The sequence below is a fragment of the Oryctolagus cuniculus genome, chromosome 8 (genome assembly GCF_051225735.1).
Source record: "Oryctolagus cuniculus isolate XC-2025 breed Fujian yellow rabbit chromosome 8, ASM5122573v1, whole genome shotgun sequence".
Lineage (NCBI taxonomy): Eukaryota > Metazoa > Chordata > Mammalia > Lagomorpha > Leporidae > Oryctolagus > Oryctolagus cuniculus.
Genome location: NC_142874.1, coordinates 132,528,955 through 132,548,878, shown reverse-complemented (window position 1 = coordinate 132,548,878; position 19,924 = coordinate 132,528,955). Strand labels below are relative to the sequence as shown.

The 19,924-nt window shown below is 42.9% G+C and overlaps 1 protein-coding gene across 18 annotated transcripts in view; it reads left to right on the top strand.

Moving 5' to 3' along the window:
- The window catches only part of ADGRL3 (adhesion G protein-coupled receptor L3), an 868,573-nt gene that overhangs the window by 693,732 nt on the left and 154,917 nt on the right, over positions 1-19,924 (top strand). For 14 of the 18 annotated variants that reach the window (XM_051819791.3, XM_051819788.3, XM_051819783.3 and 11 more), the window contains 4 exons: positions 305-607; positions 5,306-5,409; positions 13,550-13,735; positions 16,668-16,706. In XM_051819791.3, coding sequence (XP_051675751.3) covers positions 305-607; positions 5,306-5,409; positions 13,550-13,735; positions 16,668-16,706 — 632 coding nt within the window. The remainder of the gene's footprint in view (positions 1-304; positions 608-5,305; positions 5,410-13,549; positions 13,736-16,667; positions 16,707-19,924) is intronic. The other 4 variants (XM_051819792.3, XM_089302717.1, XM_051819789.3 and 1 more) reach the window with 1 other exon arrangement.

Sequence of the window (19,924 nt, the reverse complement as noted above, 5' to 3'; positions counted from 1 at the left end):
TAAGCAGCTTATGGAGGGCTCGAGTTGTGCTGTTTGTTTCCTGTGATTTGAGTGGAGAAGAGCCACACAAAAGCCTGTGTTTGGCAGTGGTCAGACAGACGGCTGTTCTGGCACTCAGTGGGATCTCTGATACCTTAGTATTGGTTGAATTTTGGCACCATTAAAATGAAAATGAGGTCAAGCACCTCGGATATATTGAAGTTCTTTGAACTGTCAACTAAAAGTGGTTTCTCAAGGGTCAGGACATCTTGAGGTCCTACTGAGGACAAGCAATGGAAGAGATTTCTTCTGATTTTTCTTTCAGGAATCTCTACCACGGGACCCCTGGGCATGGGCAGCACGACCACCAGTACCACGCTCCGAACCACAACGTGGAACCAGGGCAGGAGCACCACGCCATCCGTGCCCGGCAGGAGGAACCGGAGCACCAGCACCCCCTCTCCAGCTGTCGAGGTGCTGGATGACGTCACCACACACCTTCCATCGGCGTCGTCCCAAATGCCAGCTCTGGAAGAGAGCTGCGAGGCTGTGGAAGCCCGAGAGATCATGTGGTTTAAGACCCGCCAAGGACAGACAGCCAAGCAGCCGTGCCCTGCGGGAACTATTGGTAAGTCCGTCCCGGAGCTAAGCTAAGGACCTCGTCTTCCTTTGGCTTCATTTTCTAGGGCCCTTTCCTTTACTTTGCTTTTTTTGTTATAGGTTGGTTGGTTGGTTGGTTTTGGTTATTACCTATTTTGTAACTTTACATTTGAGTGCATGTTGGACTCAGATGAATTACAATGCAAAATTTGAAAATGCACCTGAAGCCACACATGAGAATTTGGTGCGACTAGGAGGGGACTGGTTGATTCCACACAGAGCATCAGGTCTTGGGGTCAAGGCATAGTTAGGCGCAGGTGCTGGCCCCTGCAGAGCGTCACCTCCCTGGGGTGAGTCACTTGCATGCTGGGAGTTGGTCTCATGTTTGTCACCCACCTTGTGGTAACCAATTGCAGAAAATGAGGTCGAGTATTTCTGTGTTAGAAGATCGCTGAAACAGCCTAAAACTGAACAAAGCAGAAAGTCGATTATACCATTAAGGAGTTGGCCTCTGGTGGTCAAGGGCTCTTAGCATTGTTAGGGACACACTGGCATCAGGCACCCTCCTGCTAGGTCCTGCCTCCACCGGACAGAACTGTGTCTCCTCCAGGGAGGGTGAAAAACTGAACAACTCTGCTCGCTGTTTTAAGAACATGATTTTTAATATACCCAAATGCTAACCATCTTCTTAGTTACCATATTTAAGGCAGAAATAGCCTGATCTATGTAAAATGTGAGAAACAAGTATTATTTGCATTACTCCCTGAAAATTGGTACCTAAGTGGAATACACAAGAGATGTCACTCTGCATTCGGAAGGGCCTGCTTACTGAGTGTTACTGATTTCATTTCATTAAGGACAAAAGGTTTCTTAAGGCAAGTCAAATACAAGTATATCGTTCCACTTCCAATGTGTGAGGACAATTCAAAATATTCATGGGAATTATAATTAAAAGGTTAAACTTATTTTGATGCAAAAAAAAATTTTGATATCCATACTTCAAAAAGTTAATGGGAGAAGCATATTACAAAAAAACTATGTATGGACTCCCAAAATATTTTGCATCAAAATTAACCTATCCTTTAAAATTTATTTTCCTTTGTGTTTAATTTGAAAGGCAGAGAGAGTTGGTTCACCCTCCAATGGCCACCGCGGCCGGGTGCTGCGGCCGGCGCACCGCGCTGATGTGAAGCCAGGAGCCAGGTGCTTCTCCTGGTCTCCCATGGGGTGCAAGGCCCAAGTACTTGGGCCATCCTCCACTGCACTCCCTGGCCACAGCAGAGAGCTGGCCTGGAAGAGGGGCAACCGGGACAGAATCCGGCGCCCCGACCAGGACTAGAACCCAGTGTGCTGGCGCCGCAAGGCAGGGGATTAGCCTAGTGAGCCGCAGCGCCGGCGAGGGGGAGAGCTCTTGCATCCACTGGATTACTCCCCAAATGCCCACAGTAGCCAGGACCAGATCACACTGAGGTCAGGAACTTGGAACTCCAACCTGGTTTCCCACATGGGTGGCGGGGACCCAGTCTTTGACCCCTCACTGCTGCCTCCCTGTGTGCATTAGCAGGAAGCTGGATCCCAAGTGCAGGTGGGTTGTTTCCACCATGGAGTTCATTGTGAGAATTTTGCAGAAGCAAGGCTGTGCCTGAATTGTTGGTTTTAAGATTTATTTATTTATTTGAAAGGCGGGAGATTTATTTATTTATTTGAAAGGCAGAGAAAGAGAGAGAGAGAGAGAGAGGTCTTCCATCTGCTGATTTACTCCCCAAATGGCTACAATGGCCAGAGCAAAGCTGATCCAAAGCCAGGAGCCTGGAGCTTCCTCTGGGTCTCTCACATGGGTCCAGGGGCCCAAACACTTGGGCCATCACCTACAGCTTTCCCAGGCCATAGCTGGGAGCTGGATCGGAAATGGAACAGCTGGAACTAGAACCAGCACCCAAAGGGGTGCTAGCACTGCAGGCGGCATCTTTCCCCTCCGTGCCACAGCAGCGTCCCCTGCACCTGAGTGTTACAGGAACCTATACAAACCTTTTTCACGGGCAGTGAGAAGGGCAGGAAAGGCAATTCCAGTTGGAGGAAAAATATGCTGTCTTTGGGAAACATTACATTTTTCAAATTGGGGTCTGCTGGTTGGGGAGTTTAGTTAATGAAGCTGGAAAGGTAGGCAGTGCGCACTCTGTCGTGGATTCTGGAAAGTCAGTGACAGACATGAAGCAGAGGACAGCAGTGGCAGACTAAGGTTTCAGAAAGATAGCTCCAGCAGCAGCGTGGAGGATGAATCTGACGGAGTGAGGAGGTTGCAAGGAAGGCTTTGCAATAATCCAAAGTATCCAGAATCAGCAGAGAAGGGTAGCATTAAGACGAAGGTGTATACAGTAACTGGTGAGGACTGCACAAAGTTTGCATTAAAGCCCCCTTCCCAGTTTCCCCAGAACAATAATGACACATTACTGTAGTGCAGAGTGCTCTCAGATTTCCCAAATCCTCACAATAAATGTCTGAAGTCAGGGCTACTGTCCATCCTCCTCCAGTTGAAGGGACAAGAGATCAGCACTGTGGCACCGTGGGTTAAGCCACCTCCTGAGACTCCAGCATTGGATCACCAGTTGGAGCCTGATCCAATTCCCTGCTTATGTGGCTGGGAAGGCACCAACAGATGACCCCAAGTCCTTGGGCCCCTGCCACCCACATGGGAGACCCAAATGGAGTTGTTCCAGGCTCCTGGCTTTGGCCTGGCCCGGTCGTGACCATTGTGGCCATTTGGGTAAACAAGTAGATGGAAGATCTCCTCTCTCTCCCTTCCTCTGTCACTCTGCATTTGAAATAAATAAAAGAATAGCGAATTAAAAAAAAAAAAAAGGTGAAGGGACTGAGGCCCAGAACTAAGGGGACAGAGCAAGTAAGCAGATCCCAGACTATTTTCCAATTCCAATATCTCAAAAAACTTAGAAGTAAATATTCTCCCTCTTTTTCATAAAGGGATATGGAAGACTTATGAATATTTTTCAACACGTTGCTGAAAAAAAATTAAATGTGCACTTTTATAAAAACAAAGATACCTTCTCATCTTCTCACACCTTCCTGTAGAAGGGTATTTCAAAAAGGTCATGGAAGATGGAGTTAAAAGATAAGTTTAGGGGTGGGCATGCCTGGGTTTGGGTTCAGGCTCTGCTTCAGATTCCAGAGAAGTAGCAGGGATGGTTCAAATACTGGGACGGCTGCCATTCATATGGAACACCTGGGTGGCGTTCTGGGTTCCTGGCTGAATTCATAGGCCATGTAGAGGGTGAAGCAGTGGGTGAGAGGACTTTGTGCTTCTCTCCCTGGTTTTCAAATTAAAACTTAACACAAAAAAATAAGTTGGGGCAGGCATCGTGAAGCAGCAGGTTAAGCTGCCACTGGGGTGCCCTGCATCCCTTGTCAGAGTGCCTGGATTCGAATCCCACCTCGCTGCTCATACACCCCCTAGGAGGCCGCAGGGGATGGCTTAAGTACTTGTGTCCTAGCCACTCCCATGGGAGACCCCTATTGGGTTCTGGCTTCTTACTTCAGATTATTTGGACCCAGATGTTCTGGGCATTTGTGGAATGAAACAGGGCATGGGTGATTTCTCTTTCTCTCTCTCTTCCTTTTGTCCCTCCATCTCTCCCCCTTTCAAATAAAAAAAGGAAAGAATTTTTTAAAAGGATGGCTTTAGGGGCTGGCAGTGTAGTGTAGCAGGGAAGCCCACCTCCTGTGACACCAGTTTCCTACATGGGCTTCTGTCCCGCTGCTCCACTTCTGATCAAGTTCCCTGCCAATGGCCAGTGAAAAGCAGCAGAAGATGGCCCGGGTGCTTGGGTCCCTGCCATCCAGGTGGCAGACCCAGAAGAAGCTCTTAGCTTCTGGCCTCTACCTGGCCCAGGTCTTGCTGTTCCAGCCGTTTGGGCAACGGACCAGCAGATGGATTTCCTCTCACTGTCTCTCCCTCTTTTCCATAACTCTGACTTTCAAATAAATAAATCTTTAAAAAAAAAAAAAGCCCTTTTTTTTTTTTTTTTTTTTTTTAAGAATCAGCTTATTTGGATATAAACATTTTGGAATTCATACATGGTTTTTTGTAATGTGCTTTTTCATGAATTTTCTGAGGATTCCTTAAATGCATGGATTTGCAAATATTTTTGCTCCAAATAAATGTGCCTTTAAGCTCAGTTTTCCATGCATATTTTGGATTACCCTCATACCATGGAATTTGGGATAATACATCGATATTGGACTTTATCAAAATTAGTAACACCCGACAATGCCCCTAAGAATACTGATAGAGTGATACCTACTGCATTCCTTTTAGTTACATATTGCTAGTGATTAATGCAAATGTTTTTGTTCTCCTCAAGTGTTATGTAGATCAATGTAAGAAAGCACAAGAAAATCAGAATATTTCTGCCTTAAAAATGGTGACTAAGAAGATGGCTAACATTTAGGAATATTGTGAATCATGAAATGATTCCCATCAAATGTAGCTTCCAGCATGTGATTTAAAAATATTGAATATTTCTGCTTGTTGCTCTACTTTTCTCCAGTGCCAAGTGCTTACCAGTCACTATATCTAGTGTCTTGATAAGCATTATCTCAATTGCGTTATCCCTTTTTAACCTTCCTTCATATTTAAATAGCATGAATGGGAAGTCATTCTGGGAAAAATGTCTTTGGATATTCCAACAGCTGTCTTTGCCTGGTTATTTAGGTGTGTCCACTTATCTATGCCTTGCTCCTGATGGGATCTGGGATCCCCAAGGTCCTGACCTCAGCAACTGTTCTTCTCCTTGGGTCAACCATATCACACAGAAGGTAAGTCTTGTGACCAACAAGGAACGTGTTGCAAACCTGTATCCTCTGGTGTTGATAACTGCTTAAAATTCTCCCATTGTTATTGAGTGTTAGGTTTAATGATGACCTCTTATGTGCTAAGTGCTAATTCAGCAATTTAGTTGTTTTAAAGTGCAAATTCATGAACTTTCAAGTCAGGTACTATTGCTTATTATAGTATCCCTATTAAGCATTTCTATGGTATCGTCAACTACAGATAGAAAAGTCCAAGAGGCATTAAAAATCACCCAAGCAAATGTGTGTAGCATACATGCAGAAGGATTTTCCTGTGGGAATAATTAGAAGAAAAACAGGCTACCTTTGTCATCTTGAGTCGTTGGATAAATGTTCTGTAAGCTCATCATTTATCAGTGATAAAAGTATGCACGTGTGTGACAGAGCATTTCAGACTCAGATTTGTAGGGCTTATTTGGTTGCAATATGTTGGACATTTTTATTATTAATGCACTGTGGGGCTTTGAACTGATTTCATTACAGACGCAGAGCAGATGTGCCTTCATGCCAGCAGGGCCATGGGATGAATCCTTATTATCACAATTTCTGTGGATTTACGCACTTCTGTAAAGGAGCGTCCGTCTATGGCACATTAGCTGCGCTGAGGAATTTCCAGGAGAGACTTTTCCTGAGAAATATCACAGATGATTGCCTTATTAAAAGCTCGCCTCTGCCACTCGCAGTCTTCTCTATTTGTTTTTAACCAGGCTTGTCCTCAGTAATACACTGGATAATAATCCATCAGTATCCGCCCAGATCATCTAGCAGATGAGCCACAACCATCTCTTTCCACTCAATCGTGGGCGATGGTGGTTCTGTGGACTGCACCTGCATCCCCACACTTGTTGCTATCCATAATGATGCAGCTCCAGTCTCAGCATTGTTCCTGCCAGGGGTTTTACTTTACATCCTTTGATTTTCTTACAATGTAGCTCAGACCCCAGGGCAAATAACTCGTACTGGATGTGATCAGATTAAGCGATCAGTAGCATATTTTCTTACATTAGCAACTTTAAAAAAAATACTCCCTAGAAATTTAGCCTGGGGTTAATATAAATTCAATAATAATTCACCTAGAAAGCTCAGTGTTTTCATGGTAATTCCTGAATATAGTTGAACTGTTTCATTATAGAAATTGCTGGATGACTTTAGCTGATAATGATATTTAATTCCTTTCTTTCCTCTGAAGCCCTGCTAATCTTAACACAAAAGAGATCATTCCTTTCACAGTCGAGACAGCTGTTGCCCATTTGATTTGTAGATGGAGCGTCTTTGTTTTGTCATAAACATATCCTGTTCTTCCAGGATATTTCTGTGTAATCCTGGAGAGTCTATAAAATTATGTTATACTGTAATTATATGAAAGTTAAAGAACTTAGGCAATTAGAATGTGAGATAATACCCTGGACTGATTATTCATAATTGCATAAAATCTTGAGAACTGTAACAGGAAGCTTGGGGGCCCTTGGAATCAGCTTCCGAATGCCCCCAGATGAGTAGGGGAGCTCAGGTGCTGGCTGGGTCCTCCATGGAGACATCGTGCTTGGACACAACACTGGATAAACTGTGAATATGTTAGGGCAACCTTAGCCCCACCCTCACTCGCCTCTGCTGTCTCTCTTCAATCTTCCCATCCTTCTACCTGGCTCCGCCTCTTGAATCTCCAGACATTTATGTGACTCACTGAGTATGGATGAAAGTGGCTCAGGTTCCTTTACCGCAAAGCTCCACCCCTTAAAATTATTAGCGGTGTAAGTGTTAGGAAAAGAGATGCAGATTGGTGCCTCCTCACACGGGGCACCGAGATGTTGGGAAAAGAGTGTTCGAATTTACAGCCAGACCGAATTTATTCTGAGAAAATAAATCCGTAGAGGTGAGTGACCGACTGCCGGTGTGCACACTGATGGAGCAGGTGGCAGAAGGCCCTGACCCCCAGGGGCTGGGCCTTTTTATCTTTTAGGAGGACTAGGGATGAGGGTGGGGTAGGGGGCAGCAGGCAGAGTTCCTGGAACTGGGCGGGACCTTGGGAGCTTGGGGAAGAATGCAGTGTGGGATATGAAGGCAATAGGGTGTGAGACCCAATTGAGATTCAAGGGCAGGGAGTACATTCCAGTGTTTATCTGTCTTTTGGGCAATGAGCAAGAGCGGCTGAGGCTTAGTCCTTGTTCTATCAGTAAGCCTTCAACAGAGAATCTGTCAGCACTGTACACAGAGCTGTTTGTCTGTAATATTCTCTCTGTCCTCCCCAAAGCATCTTCCACAGAATTCATCCACTTCCATCTCCTGCCTCAGTCCCAGAGCCCCAGCAACAAGCAGATGGAACGTAAGAGCAGGATTTGCACCCAGTGGTACTGGCAGCAAAGGCAGGCCGCACACCAGATTGAGCAGGAACCCAGAGCGGAGGGGTAGAGCTGCTCCGAGCCCTAGCCCTGGGTGATGCCAGGTGGAGTGACCAAAAGTGGGAAGCACAGTTGCCTTGAGAGGACGGATGACCTGTGGCCAAGGGACACAGCCTGGCCTCGGGTGAGGAATCTAGGGGACGAAGTACCCTGACCTCACCTGCCTCCTTCCTCTGTCCACCTGCCAGCCATCCTGAAATTGGAAAAGACCCCCTAAAATTTACCCTGAAATGTGACCCCTTAAAGTTCCCTAGAAATGCTATCCGGGGTGCCACATGTGCTACTGGAATTTGGGGTGCCTTATGATTTCACCACGGGCTTATTACTAAATCCCCGATATTAATAAGCCCGAGAGGGTTCTTGCCGAATATTTAGAGAAGAATTCTAAATACAGGCACAGATAAATGAGGCAGTGTGGTACATTTTAAGCTTTTATTTAGTGAGAAAGATGCATAGGAGAGTGAGAGCTTTATTTAGGAGAGAGAAGTGAATGGGGGTTCATACCGAGCACCAGGAACCAGCCACGGGGAAGAGCATCTAGGCCAGGAAGCCTAGAGCACATGTCCTGAAGGCCATGCGCCCTGGAGGCGAGGGCTACAGCAAGCCCTGTCCTGGCAAGACGCCAGGGAAGAAGAGCAGGGCACAGTGCCTAGGCTTTTAACCCACTCCAAAGGGGAGTGGTTAATTAACCTGATTGGCTGGTGGGCACCCCGGTATGGCCAGGTAGGAGCATGAGGTCACACAGGGGCGTGGTCTTCCAGTTCACACATCTGATCAATTTTAACCTGTATGCCTGCCTACTTCAATCCCATTGGCCACACCCAGCCAGAAGCCCTGCAGAAAGGATGCCCTTAATGACTGAGTTCATCTCTTCAGGCAGAAAACAGGAAGGTGCAGGTAGCCAGTGGCCCGGAGCTAGCAGGAAAAAGCACCAATTAGTACGCGTTTTCTCTGTCCCCTCCTGCCTCCTTTCTCTTCCATCAATTTCTTCCCTTTTCCGATTTCCTTTTTTTCGTCCTCCCTTCCTCCCCCTCCACATTTCTCTGAATTTTTCCTGCCATGTGCAAAAAGTAAAGTGAAATAGTTGTCTTTACTCATTCGGTCCATTGTCTCGCCCTTGGCATCACTCTATAAATTTCTAACTTTTAAAGCAAAGGAGTGCGTTGGGCCCCAGAGAAAATATAGGAGAAAAACCAACAGAGTCGAGTTTGTTGTTGTTGTCATCATGTTAAAAGGTGATTTTCCTTGAAACGGGGTGGTTCCCTCCTTGAGAGTGGATTGAGTGGATACAGCCTGAAGGGTGAGGCTGTCTCGACCTCTCCAGGCTGCAGGGAGGAAACACTGAAGAGTGAGCAGCTGGTAAACAGAAATTCCCTTCCCACAGCTCTAGTTCTGGAGGCTGGGGAATCCAAGACGAGGCTGCAGGCAGATTCCTTATCTCACTAATTAACCTGCTTTCTGGCTCCAGGGGAGGGGGCCAGCCATCTCCCTAGTGTCCCTTTCAGAAGGCACTAATCCTGCTTATCAGGGCTGGGCCCTCAGGACCTAATCACCAACCTCGGGCCCCACCTGCTAACACTCTCACTCTGTGGGCTGAGCTTCAACACAAGAATTCTGGGGGACACAACCACTGAGCTGGTAGCAGCCTCCCTCTGGGATTCATGGTGCTGGGAGCACATCACTGGCCTGAAAGGTTTTTTGTTTGTTTGGTTTGGTTTGGTTTTTCTAAGATTTATTTATTATTTGAAAGTCAGAGTAGCACAGAGCAAGAGAGAGGTCTTCCATCCAATGGTTCACGGCAGGAGCTGCGCAGATCTGAAGTCAGGAGCCAGGAGCTTCTTCCGAGTCCCACATGTGGGTGCAGGGGCCCAAGGACTTGGCCTATCTTCTACTGCTTTCCCAGGCCATAGCAGAGAGCTGGATTAGAAGAGGAGCAGCTGGGTCTCAAATCAGCACCCATATGGGATGCCAGAGCTTCAGGCTAGGGTGTTAACCCGCTATGCCACAGCGCCAGCCCCTGGCCTTAAAGTTTTGATAGTTGAAATGTGGTGAACATTCATTCCTCTCTGGATCACAGTTTTCCCAACTGTAAAATGGGGTTGAGCATTAATTTCCTTATTTTGTTTTGAAGATATATTTATTTGCAAGGCAGTTAGAGAGAGGGAGAGACAGAGAGAGAAGGGTTTTCCATCTGCTGGATCACTTCCCAAAGGGCCACAAAGATCAGGGCTGGGTTAGGCCAAAGCCAGGAGCCAGGAGCTTCTTCCAGGTCTCCTATGTGGATGTAGGGGCCCAAGCACTTGGGCCATCTGTCACTGCTTTCCCAGGCACATTAGCAGAGAGCTAGATCAGAAGAGGAACAGCTGGGACTTGAACCAGTGCTCTTATGGGATGCTGGCCAGGTAGTGGCTTAACTTGCTATGCCGCAGTGCAAGCCTTGTAAACATTAATTTCTTTATCAATAATATTTGCGCACTTTATCTCTGCCCTAGGTAGACAGCATTTGTACATAAATCAGTGAATCAAGATGCTTACTTTAGTTGGAAAAAAGCAAATTTAATTTACATTTTCCTTAACAAATGAAATGTTTTTTCTTTGTTGGCAGTCAGGCCAGGAGGGAGAAGACAAAGACTCTTGATTACTTCTGGCTTGTAAATAATTGGGGCTACTTATATACTGGTGAAGTTAAAGAATAAATTCTGTGTGACAACAGAGAGAGGGTTACATTTTCCTAGAGAAAATGGAAGTTTTTAAAAGTCAGAAAATGATGAAAGAATTCATTGCACACTAGCCAGAGTACTTTCATAATGATGATATTCAATAAAAAGCAAAATTTGTTTGGAAAGAAAAAAGTAAAAGTTGTACAAGAAGAGTCATTAATTCTGGCGATGGGAGGGGGAGAGAAAGCTCTGGGTGGGAAGAATGCAAAATGGATGGGAAAATAGGAAGAAAGATACATGGATGGATGGATGGATGGAAGGAGGGAGAGGGAAATCAGTCTTCAAAATACAGTTTCGGCTTTTATTGAAAGCCAATATTGACTCAGAGCCCTGCCTCCTGAATTACATGTAGAAAAACATCCCATTTTTCACGTTTCTTAATGACTGCAATAAAAATGATAGTCTTTGCCTTCAGCCCGATCTCTGCCTTGGACTCAGTTTTTTAACAGAGTGTTTGTATTTCCTGTTTTGCATGCCTTCAAAGAATTCATTGCACTTTCTAATGTCACCAAGTGCTTTTTTCCACTTAAGATTCGGTGGCATTGCCGTTCTGAATGGCTTCCTAGTGATTTACCTGCCAAGTGAGCTCTCTTCCTGCTGCATTACTCAGTCCCACTATTGTGGGGAAAGGACAGCCTGGATTGTCCCTGGGAATAGTCTGCCTCTGTTTCTACCAAACCAAAGCGCATTTTCTTTTGTTTGTACACAAACTACTGACAGATTTCAAGATAATGCAAGGTTATTCCTGCATTTTCTAAAGAGGAAGGATATAGAGATCTAGAAGTGATGTTGTTCTTTTACAATACAAAATAAGCCAGCTATCTGCCCTGGAAGACCAGGTTGAATCCTGTCTCTTATATGTTAATTTCCCCATTTTAGCTTTCTTTTATCTAGTAGGGAATCAAAGGAAATTGTTCCATAATTTCATCAGAGATTCTTGTGGTTTCCAAGACTTTAGACTTACTTATCCTACCTCCCCTTGTAGATAGAAGCATTCTGGTTTTTGTTGTTGTTTAGAGATTTATTTATTTATTTGAAAGGCGGAGTTAGAAAGAGAGAGAGAGAAGGAGAGTCAGAGAGAGATGTTTGATCCGCTGGTTTATGCCCCAAATATCCTAAACCTCTGGAGCTGGGCCAGTGTGGAGCCAAGAATCAGGAGCTTCTTCTGGGTTTTCCATGAGGGTGACAGGGGCCCAAACACTTAGGCCATCCTTCGCTGCTTTCTCAGGCACATTAGCAGGGAGCTGGATTGGACTCCCATTGGTGCCTATGTGGGGTGCCAGCACAGCAGACCTAACCTGCTGTGCCACACGCTGGCCCCCATTGTGTGTTTATATACAGTCATTGTGAAACAACTTTCAAATTGGTAGCACTGAGTAATTCCATGAATTGTTTTGCCCTGATTAATGGTTGATGTAGGAAATCTCATAAAGTCTGGAAGCCGATATCAAGGAAAAATGTTTTTACCGAAGCCAGATTTAAAGTGTAAGCAGTCAGACCCCCATCGGCATTGTTACCCTAAACTGAAGCGGCAGGATTCCCCTCCCCCATTCCAAACTTAGCTATAGTCTCGCCATATCAACACAGGCATTATTTCACTAATCCTCACAAAACTCATCAACTGTTTCAGTACGTGTGTGCTTCTTCCTGAGAAATAATTTTAGTACAGTTTTGAAAAAGACATGTTAGAAACAGAAACTCTTGTGAGACGGGTAAGCCAGGCTCCCTGGACAAACTATTCCCGCCCTCTGCCTCTCCCCATTGAAGACGGCAGGCAGAGGCAAGGTAGGGGTAAGTTCATCATTGTCGTGATCCCTGGTGCGAGAGAAGTAGGAGGCTCAGCCCGAGTCACTGCAGGAGGCTGTGGAAAGAAGGCCGGTGCAGGCCGTGGGGAATGGGGGGCCTGATCAGAGTACAGGTTACAGCGGTTGTGGGAGGATCCAGTTATCGCCCCACCATCGAGTTCAACCAACCAGGTCCCGGGGGCAGCCCCCACACCCTCCACTCCTGCCCTGCCACAGCTGGTGAGCCCCAAGGCCTGCAGTACAGTGGGCAGGTCCCGGCTCTCACTTCACTCCCACCATTGCCATCCAGTCACTTCTTGCCTCAGTCCTTCATCTCAGCTGAGCCCCCTCGTCCCTTCTCCCGAGTTTGAGTTCAAGTACGAACCCAGTTGGACCACTCGTTAGTCCCTCTCCTTTGTTCTTAACACAAGTCCCAAAATCTTCCCCCTGGTGACTTTCTCTGCTCCTGGTGTGAACTCCAGGTGCAGTACCTCTGTACCGTTGCCCTGCCCCACCACATCCCAACCTAATTCCTTCTTTTCCACTCCCTCTCTCGAAGAAACCATCCAAGTCCAATTTTGAAACTTGCTGGGAAAAAATATATGGCCAACCTTAGACTTTGGTTTAGACACAATTGGGTAATTAAAGTGAGTATGATTTATAGAGCTGAGATTCCTTATGGGGTGCTTCCTGAAGACTTGAATGTAAAGAAAAAAATAAATTTGAAGAAAAAATGAATTAGAAAAATCGAGGAGCAAATTGCAGTTTAATAACTGCCGCGGCTCACTAGGCTAATCCTCCGCCTTGCGGCGCCGGCACACCGGGTTCTAGTCCCGGTCGGGGCACCGGATTCTGTCCCAGTTGCCCCTCTTCCAGGCCAGCTCTCTGCTGTGGCCCGGGAGTGCAGTGGATGATGGCCCAAGTGCTTGGGCCCTGCACCCCATGGGAGACCAGGAGAAGCACCTGGCTCCTGCCATCGGCTCAGCACGGTGCGCCGGCCGCAGCGCGCTGGCCGCAGTGGCCATTGGAGGGTGAACCAATGACAAAGGAAGACCTTTCTCTCTGTCTCTCTGACTGTCCACTCTGCCTGTCAAAAATAAATAAATAAATAACTGTTTCTTGACTTAGCAATTCAAACTTACCTGCAAAAACTATTGTCAGAAGAGACCAATAGTCTGTCCTTTTTACTCTTTTAAAATTGCAGTTGAAATCTGGAGAGACAGCTGCCAACATTGCCAGAGAGCTGGCTGAACAGACAAGAAATCATTTGAATGCTGGGGACATCACCTACTCAGTGCGTGCCATGGACCAACTGGTAGGCCTCCTCGATGTGCAACTCAGGAACTTGACCCCAGGTGGAAAAGACAGTGCTGCCCGCAGTTTGAACAAGGTAAGGACCTCAGTTGATGTATCTTTAAAGTTGTAACACAATCAGTGAAACTTCTTAGCTTAATTTTTCCTCCTTAGAATCAGATCGTTCTAAAGAGAGTGGATACATTCCATTCACTGCACTATTTCATTATACTAAAGGCACTATCTGGCTTTTAATCTAAAGAAACAATAAATCATAACCTCTCTATATACATTTTGATTTTATGATTCCATTTTCCAAAGCAGTTGTTCTGGGTTTTATGCAAAATTATAATAGGATTGATTAATGTGGATTAATGAAATTTTTTTTTCTTCCAAACCTTTATGTCAGAACATTGGACAATAAATTGTCTAATCAATATGTAGGAATTTAGAGAATTGCAGTAAAAGAATATTAATAACCCAATACAGATAATTTTAAAGTATACAATTTAACCTAATTAATATTACTTTAAAAATTCATAGAACAAGCAAGTTTTAATCTTAACTTCCATTTGGTTTTTAGATTACTGAGATTTCACATCATAACCATTAAAATTTTTAAAACTTCTGTGTATTTCCATAAATATAAATTGTAAGCAATGAAAATTATTCTTCAAGTTTCAGGAAGACACATTTTATGAATTTTTGTTCACATTTACATAAATAAAATGTTCCATCTACATAAATTATAAACAAGCTAACCATTTTATTGATATAAAATGTGAAATCTACATATTTATAAGGAAATCAGTTATTTATGAAATAAACCACCACATGGTGAATCAATCTTATGGTGGAAAAATATGAGAATGCTGCTATCGATTGACACGTGTTCCCTGAGTAGCATTTGTGTAGTAGAGATGCTCAGTAATTGAAAAGGAGTTTTAGGGCCTTGAATAGTATGATAGTCTTACTACTTAAAGAAAGAATTTGACAGTGACAGATTAGTGGCCCTCTATGGAATTCACTAAAAGAATATTCTACTTTAGAATTAAAAAAAAAGACTTTGCAGAGTTGTCTTTTAATATATTTAGTCCTCTGTCTCATTGGGATAAGAATCTCACTCGTCAAAATGGAAAAAAAAAATCTAATAATGATTGTTCAATACAGAAAAGCCAGATAGTTGATTGGGGAAGAATTTTTCCTTGCAATTTCATCTTTAGAAAACAGGTACACTTTAATCCATTAAGATATAAACTATTAATGTGTTTTTCTTACCAAGCATAAAGGAATTATTTTTGTCACGTGTGCCCTGATAGAATCATTAGGAAGACCCTGATAGAATGTTATCCACAGCTGCCTATATAATCTGGGTGTGCTGTGATTTTAATGTGTTACTACCCAGGCCTGCTGGATCCTAGGAATGCATATTGCTTTTAGCTGTTGTTACCATAATGTAATGAAAGTGGTGATTTCTGTTAATGTTACATATCCATAACATGACTTGTTATAGCAATACTTTGTATCGTTATCTAAAAATAGTGTTGATGTCTGACATTATCAGGTAGAGTTGGCAATTAATGTCACATTCTAACTGGCTACAGCTAATGAGCTTGCCTACCCTGAATATCAAATAACTACATAATGGGCAAATTTCCATTTGTGAAGCTTTTTAATGCTCTCTTTTGTTTCCCATTTGGCTCTTTTCAATTGTTTATATAATATGGTCGTCATATGTTAATTTGCATGATGGGGTACTGAGAAGGGGTGGGGCAAAGGGTACTCATGTGCTTGCTGGCTTTCTCACATTTCCTGTGGTTCCTGCCTTCCCTAAAGCAGTTATAACCCATCAGATCTGCAAAGTCAACTTGGTACAAATCAATTGTGCTCCACATTGAAATTCTGGAGGGCTTAGAGTCCTACAAACCATGATGTGAGTCAGTGATCCAAGTGACAGCCCTGGCAATTTACTTGCACTCATTCCTCACTTAATTCTTTAGAGGAGTAACTGCTCTCTGTGCGTTGAAGAATGCATCAGTTAGAACTGCAAGAGTATTAGCCTCACAGAAGGCTTCAGAGTGACTGCTTCTGAAATCTGGATAATTTTCTCTTGCAACATTCAAGGCTACTGAAAGGCAAAAAAAAAAAAAAAAAAAAAAAAGGAAAGAGGAGAAAATCCACAATCTGGCTTATAAAATCTTGGGTCATTTATTTAACCATGGTGAATAAACTATTATTTCATTTTAGCACCACAAAAAAAAATGTGGGACTGAATATGAGCCGCTGTCAATCCTTTGCCTAGAAAAACATCATTCTGTTTGCAAACCAACTTATTCCACCAAAGTTTCTAAAATGTATAATTTTTTTTGGCTGAAACTGTCTAAAGATTTTTTTTAAGTGGTGATATAGCAGGAGATTAATCACATTCTTTTAATCTGAAGTTATTTATTTCTTCAAGGTTTTTTTTTTTTTTTCCACCTTAGAATCAAATAGTTATAATGAATGGGCATTTCTATTTTCCTGATAAATAGAACTTTTTATTTGTATGAACAAATATGTGATTTGTGGTACTCATTAATCATCTATATTATTTGAAAACCACAAATAATCTATGATCTTTAAAAAATAGATTCCAAACTTTGGACATCATTCACTTTTAATTTCATGTATATCTTTACATTTGTGGCCCATCAGTTAATAACTAGCCTGATGTGAAATGGATCATTTCCAATGGATGTGGCATATTGATTTTGACTAGTGTCTACTAAGTGTATTCCAAGGTCTCTCTCCATCCTTAACAGCTTTATCCCATCCAGTTTTCACTCGGGTTGTTCTGACAGAGTGCCGGCTGCTCTCGTCAAGCCATTGCCTCCATTCTGCTACCGCTTAGCTGTCATGTTCTCCTAGGAGGTAGTGGACAACAAATTAAGGTGTTTTGTGTAGATGTGTTCTTTTATTTTTCTTGTTTTCTCCTGTTACTAACTTGTTTTTTCTATTCTGTGTTTAATCTGCTGTCTTAATGGATTCAGCTTCAGAAAAGGGAGCGCTCTTGCAGAGCCTATGTCCAGGTACTTTCTGTGTTTTATGTCTTACGTTATTGAATTGTCTCTGTTGATGATAGCACGTGTGGACTTCTGATGGAAAAAGATCATGTTCTATCATCATTCTGGTCGATAATTGAACGAAAGGGGCTTCAGGGTGGGTGTGCAGGGTGGGGATGGGAAGACATTATAAGAGTGTGTGCAGAAAAGAAATTTCATACCCAATGCTCTGTGAAACAAGGGGACACAGACTAAGAAGGAGGTACAACTTGAGGTGTGCACATGTTGATCATCTCTGAGAGGTGAGTTCTGTATAATGTATCATCCCTGTTTGTTCATGGAGGTGGATAAGAAAACATTTCAAGTTTTCATTGGCTGGGCCAATATTTGAAGAGCAAATAATTCAGAAATGCCACTCAGGCAGAATCAAGTGCCTAATAAATAGTCCACAGTAATTGGAATGATGTGCTTTCTGGTCCAAAATGGAACTGTTCATTGGTTCAAGACTTGGAACTTTTCTTAAACTCTCATTGCAGAAACATTATTCCTACTGTACATGTGAGCCTTATGCAGCTTGCATGATTTGCTTTTAGTTTTTTTAAGCACTGACTTATGTCCATGTTTAGGGCTTTGTGGGATGGAGAGCAATCCCAGAAACGAACCCCCTATTGTTTGTTTTACAAGAAGAGAAAAAAGGAATGAAGAAAAGAGAGTAGGAAGAAAATGAAAAACTATGGGACTGTCGACTTTTTTCTCTACACGTACAAATCACAGCCTATTTAAAGAGGCTGTCTAGTGCGTTTATGAAGAGATGCCCTCAACAAGCAAGTCAGTGGTTATGAGAGTGGCAGTTCAGTAACCATATCTTGTCATTTTACTTAAAATTAAGATAATAGTGCATTGGCTTTTCTTAACCAAACTCTTTACAAATTAGATTAATCTAAGTATGAAATACCAATTTGTTCACTTACACCTTTATAAGTATGAAATACCAATTTGTTCACTTACACCTTTCCAATCATCTGAGTATTCACATCAACAGTCTTGGGTAGTGTGGAATTGTTAACAATCTACAATTAGGCAATTAGCGAGCATAAAATTGTAGCAAAAGGAAGTAGCTGTCCTTGAGGCAAGGTTATTCAGGTTGTAAAAAGCACAATTCAGTAAACATTTTAATTTATGAGCATATCTATATGCCAGCCATCGTCATTCTTCCAGCTCTCCCAGTTTTAAATCCCATATATGAAATCCTTCATTTCATCAACAGTTATTGCCGAACAAAGCAAGGAGAGTTCCTGCCCTCGGAGTGTACCATCTTGTATATAGTACTGATTAATTATGTTAGTACATTTGCACTTTAGATTAGGTAATGTCTGTTGAGTAAATTCACCTTTCTTAGTTATACCACTGTTCAGCGAATGTATCCTGGTCACTTTCAATGGATGTGGTGTTTATGAAGTCTCCTTAGCAATATAAGAATCCATTACAGTTGGTTCCTGTTAGTCAGTTGCATTTGGATGGCCAGACTTGTTCATTAATGCCAATTCTGTACCAGAGGAAAGATCTCTTTCCTAACTCATCATTAACTTTTGCCTGAGCCCCCTGTAACCCATGACAGATTAACAAGATAAAAGCATACAGATTTATTTAATATTTTTTTTTTTTTTTGTGATGTGGGCATTTGGAAATGAAGACCTAAAGAAACAAGGAAAGTTGTGTATTTTTAGACTTAGGTTTGATAAAGAATGGAAAGTCATGGAGAAATGTATTTGGACAAAGGCGTAATGATCGTGTGGTAATAATCTGGGACACATGGCAGGGTCTGTTTGGATTTGTCTTGGCATCTCTGTGCTCTTGGCTCCTTTCCTCTGGGTATAGTGGGGCACCCAGGATATTGTGACCTGCATCAGCCAGGGCCAGGAGAAGAGGTGTCAGAAAAGTCTTCCTTGGTTTTATGAGCTGGTTCAGGGGTGAGAGGTTGGGAAGAGTAACCTTCTTATTTCTACTATTTTCTCCTATGCCATGGTGCCATATTTGGGGATAGTTTACCCTCTGTCCCATCAGTTCTTACTACTTTTACCCTCAGGATTCTTACATAAAATGAATAATTGAAAAAAATAATTGCTTTTCTGTGAGTTTCATCCTGAGTGTGAAGAGAGATATCTTCCATGTGCGGGTTCACTCCCCAAACGCCAACAACAGCCAGAGCTGACAGGCCAAAGCCAGAAGCCCAGAACTCAGTCTGGCTCTCTCACATGCGTGGGAAGCCACCATCTGCTGCCTCCCAAGTGTGCATTAGCAGGAACCTGGAATTCAGAGTAGAGACAGAACTTGGACCCGGGAACTCCAATATGGGATGTGGGCATCCCAAGCAGCATCTTAACTACTGCTCAGAACGCCTGCCCTGGAAAACAAGTTTTTAATTTGACTTTTACGTTTTGAAGTGCTGATTTTTGTGCATAAAAGTTGTTGTAGATGTACTTTCTATGATTTGTGGGAGGAAATTGCTTTGAGAGGTACACTATTTATGGTATATATGTTTAAGGACGTAGGACATACACTTATACATACGATCTGTACTTCTAGTGTGTGCAGTGAGTAGAGGAACTGAAATACTCGTCAGCACTGAAGGCTGAAGACCATTTCTGAGTAGTATTAGGGTTGTTTTGGATTGCAGTCTATGCTATCCTTTTAATGGGGCCTTGGGGATAATTAGCCTTTCTGTATTTAAAACTATGAAATGCATGGTCATTCAAACATGAATCTCTGATGGAAAATTAATAGCACAGTTTATTCAATGGCTGATTTCCTGGTGTTATAATTGCCTGGTTGTGAATAAATGTCTCAGCTATTGACTAAACATCTGATAAGGCCAAATACAAACAGAATAGAATACTGGTGAAGCAGAAATGCTGTGCTCAGTAACTCATGGCACTCTTCTGTTCCTCTTAGTAGCATTATCCCATGAATTCCAGAGTGAATAATACATTTCATTTTAGTCTGAATTTTAAAGGCTAGTTTTATATTCTCTATTATTTGTATATTCAGAGCACATTCAGAGCTATCTATGAAATATGTAGGAAATACACTTGAAGCACTTTGTGTATTAAATTTGAAATAAAGTGGTTGTTTTTGAACTTCTTAAAAAATAGGGTCTTTCCATAGGCACAGACAATAATTCCTGAAGGGTTGATTTGACCATTAAAATTCATTTAGTTTTCAATTATTTAGAGGTTCAGTTTATA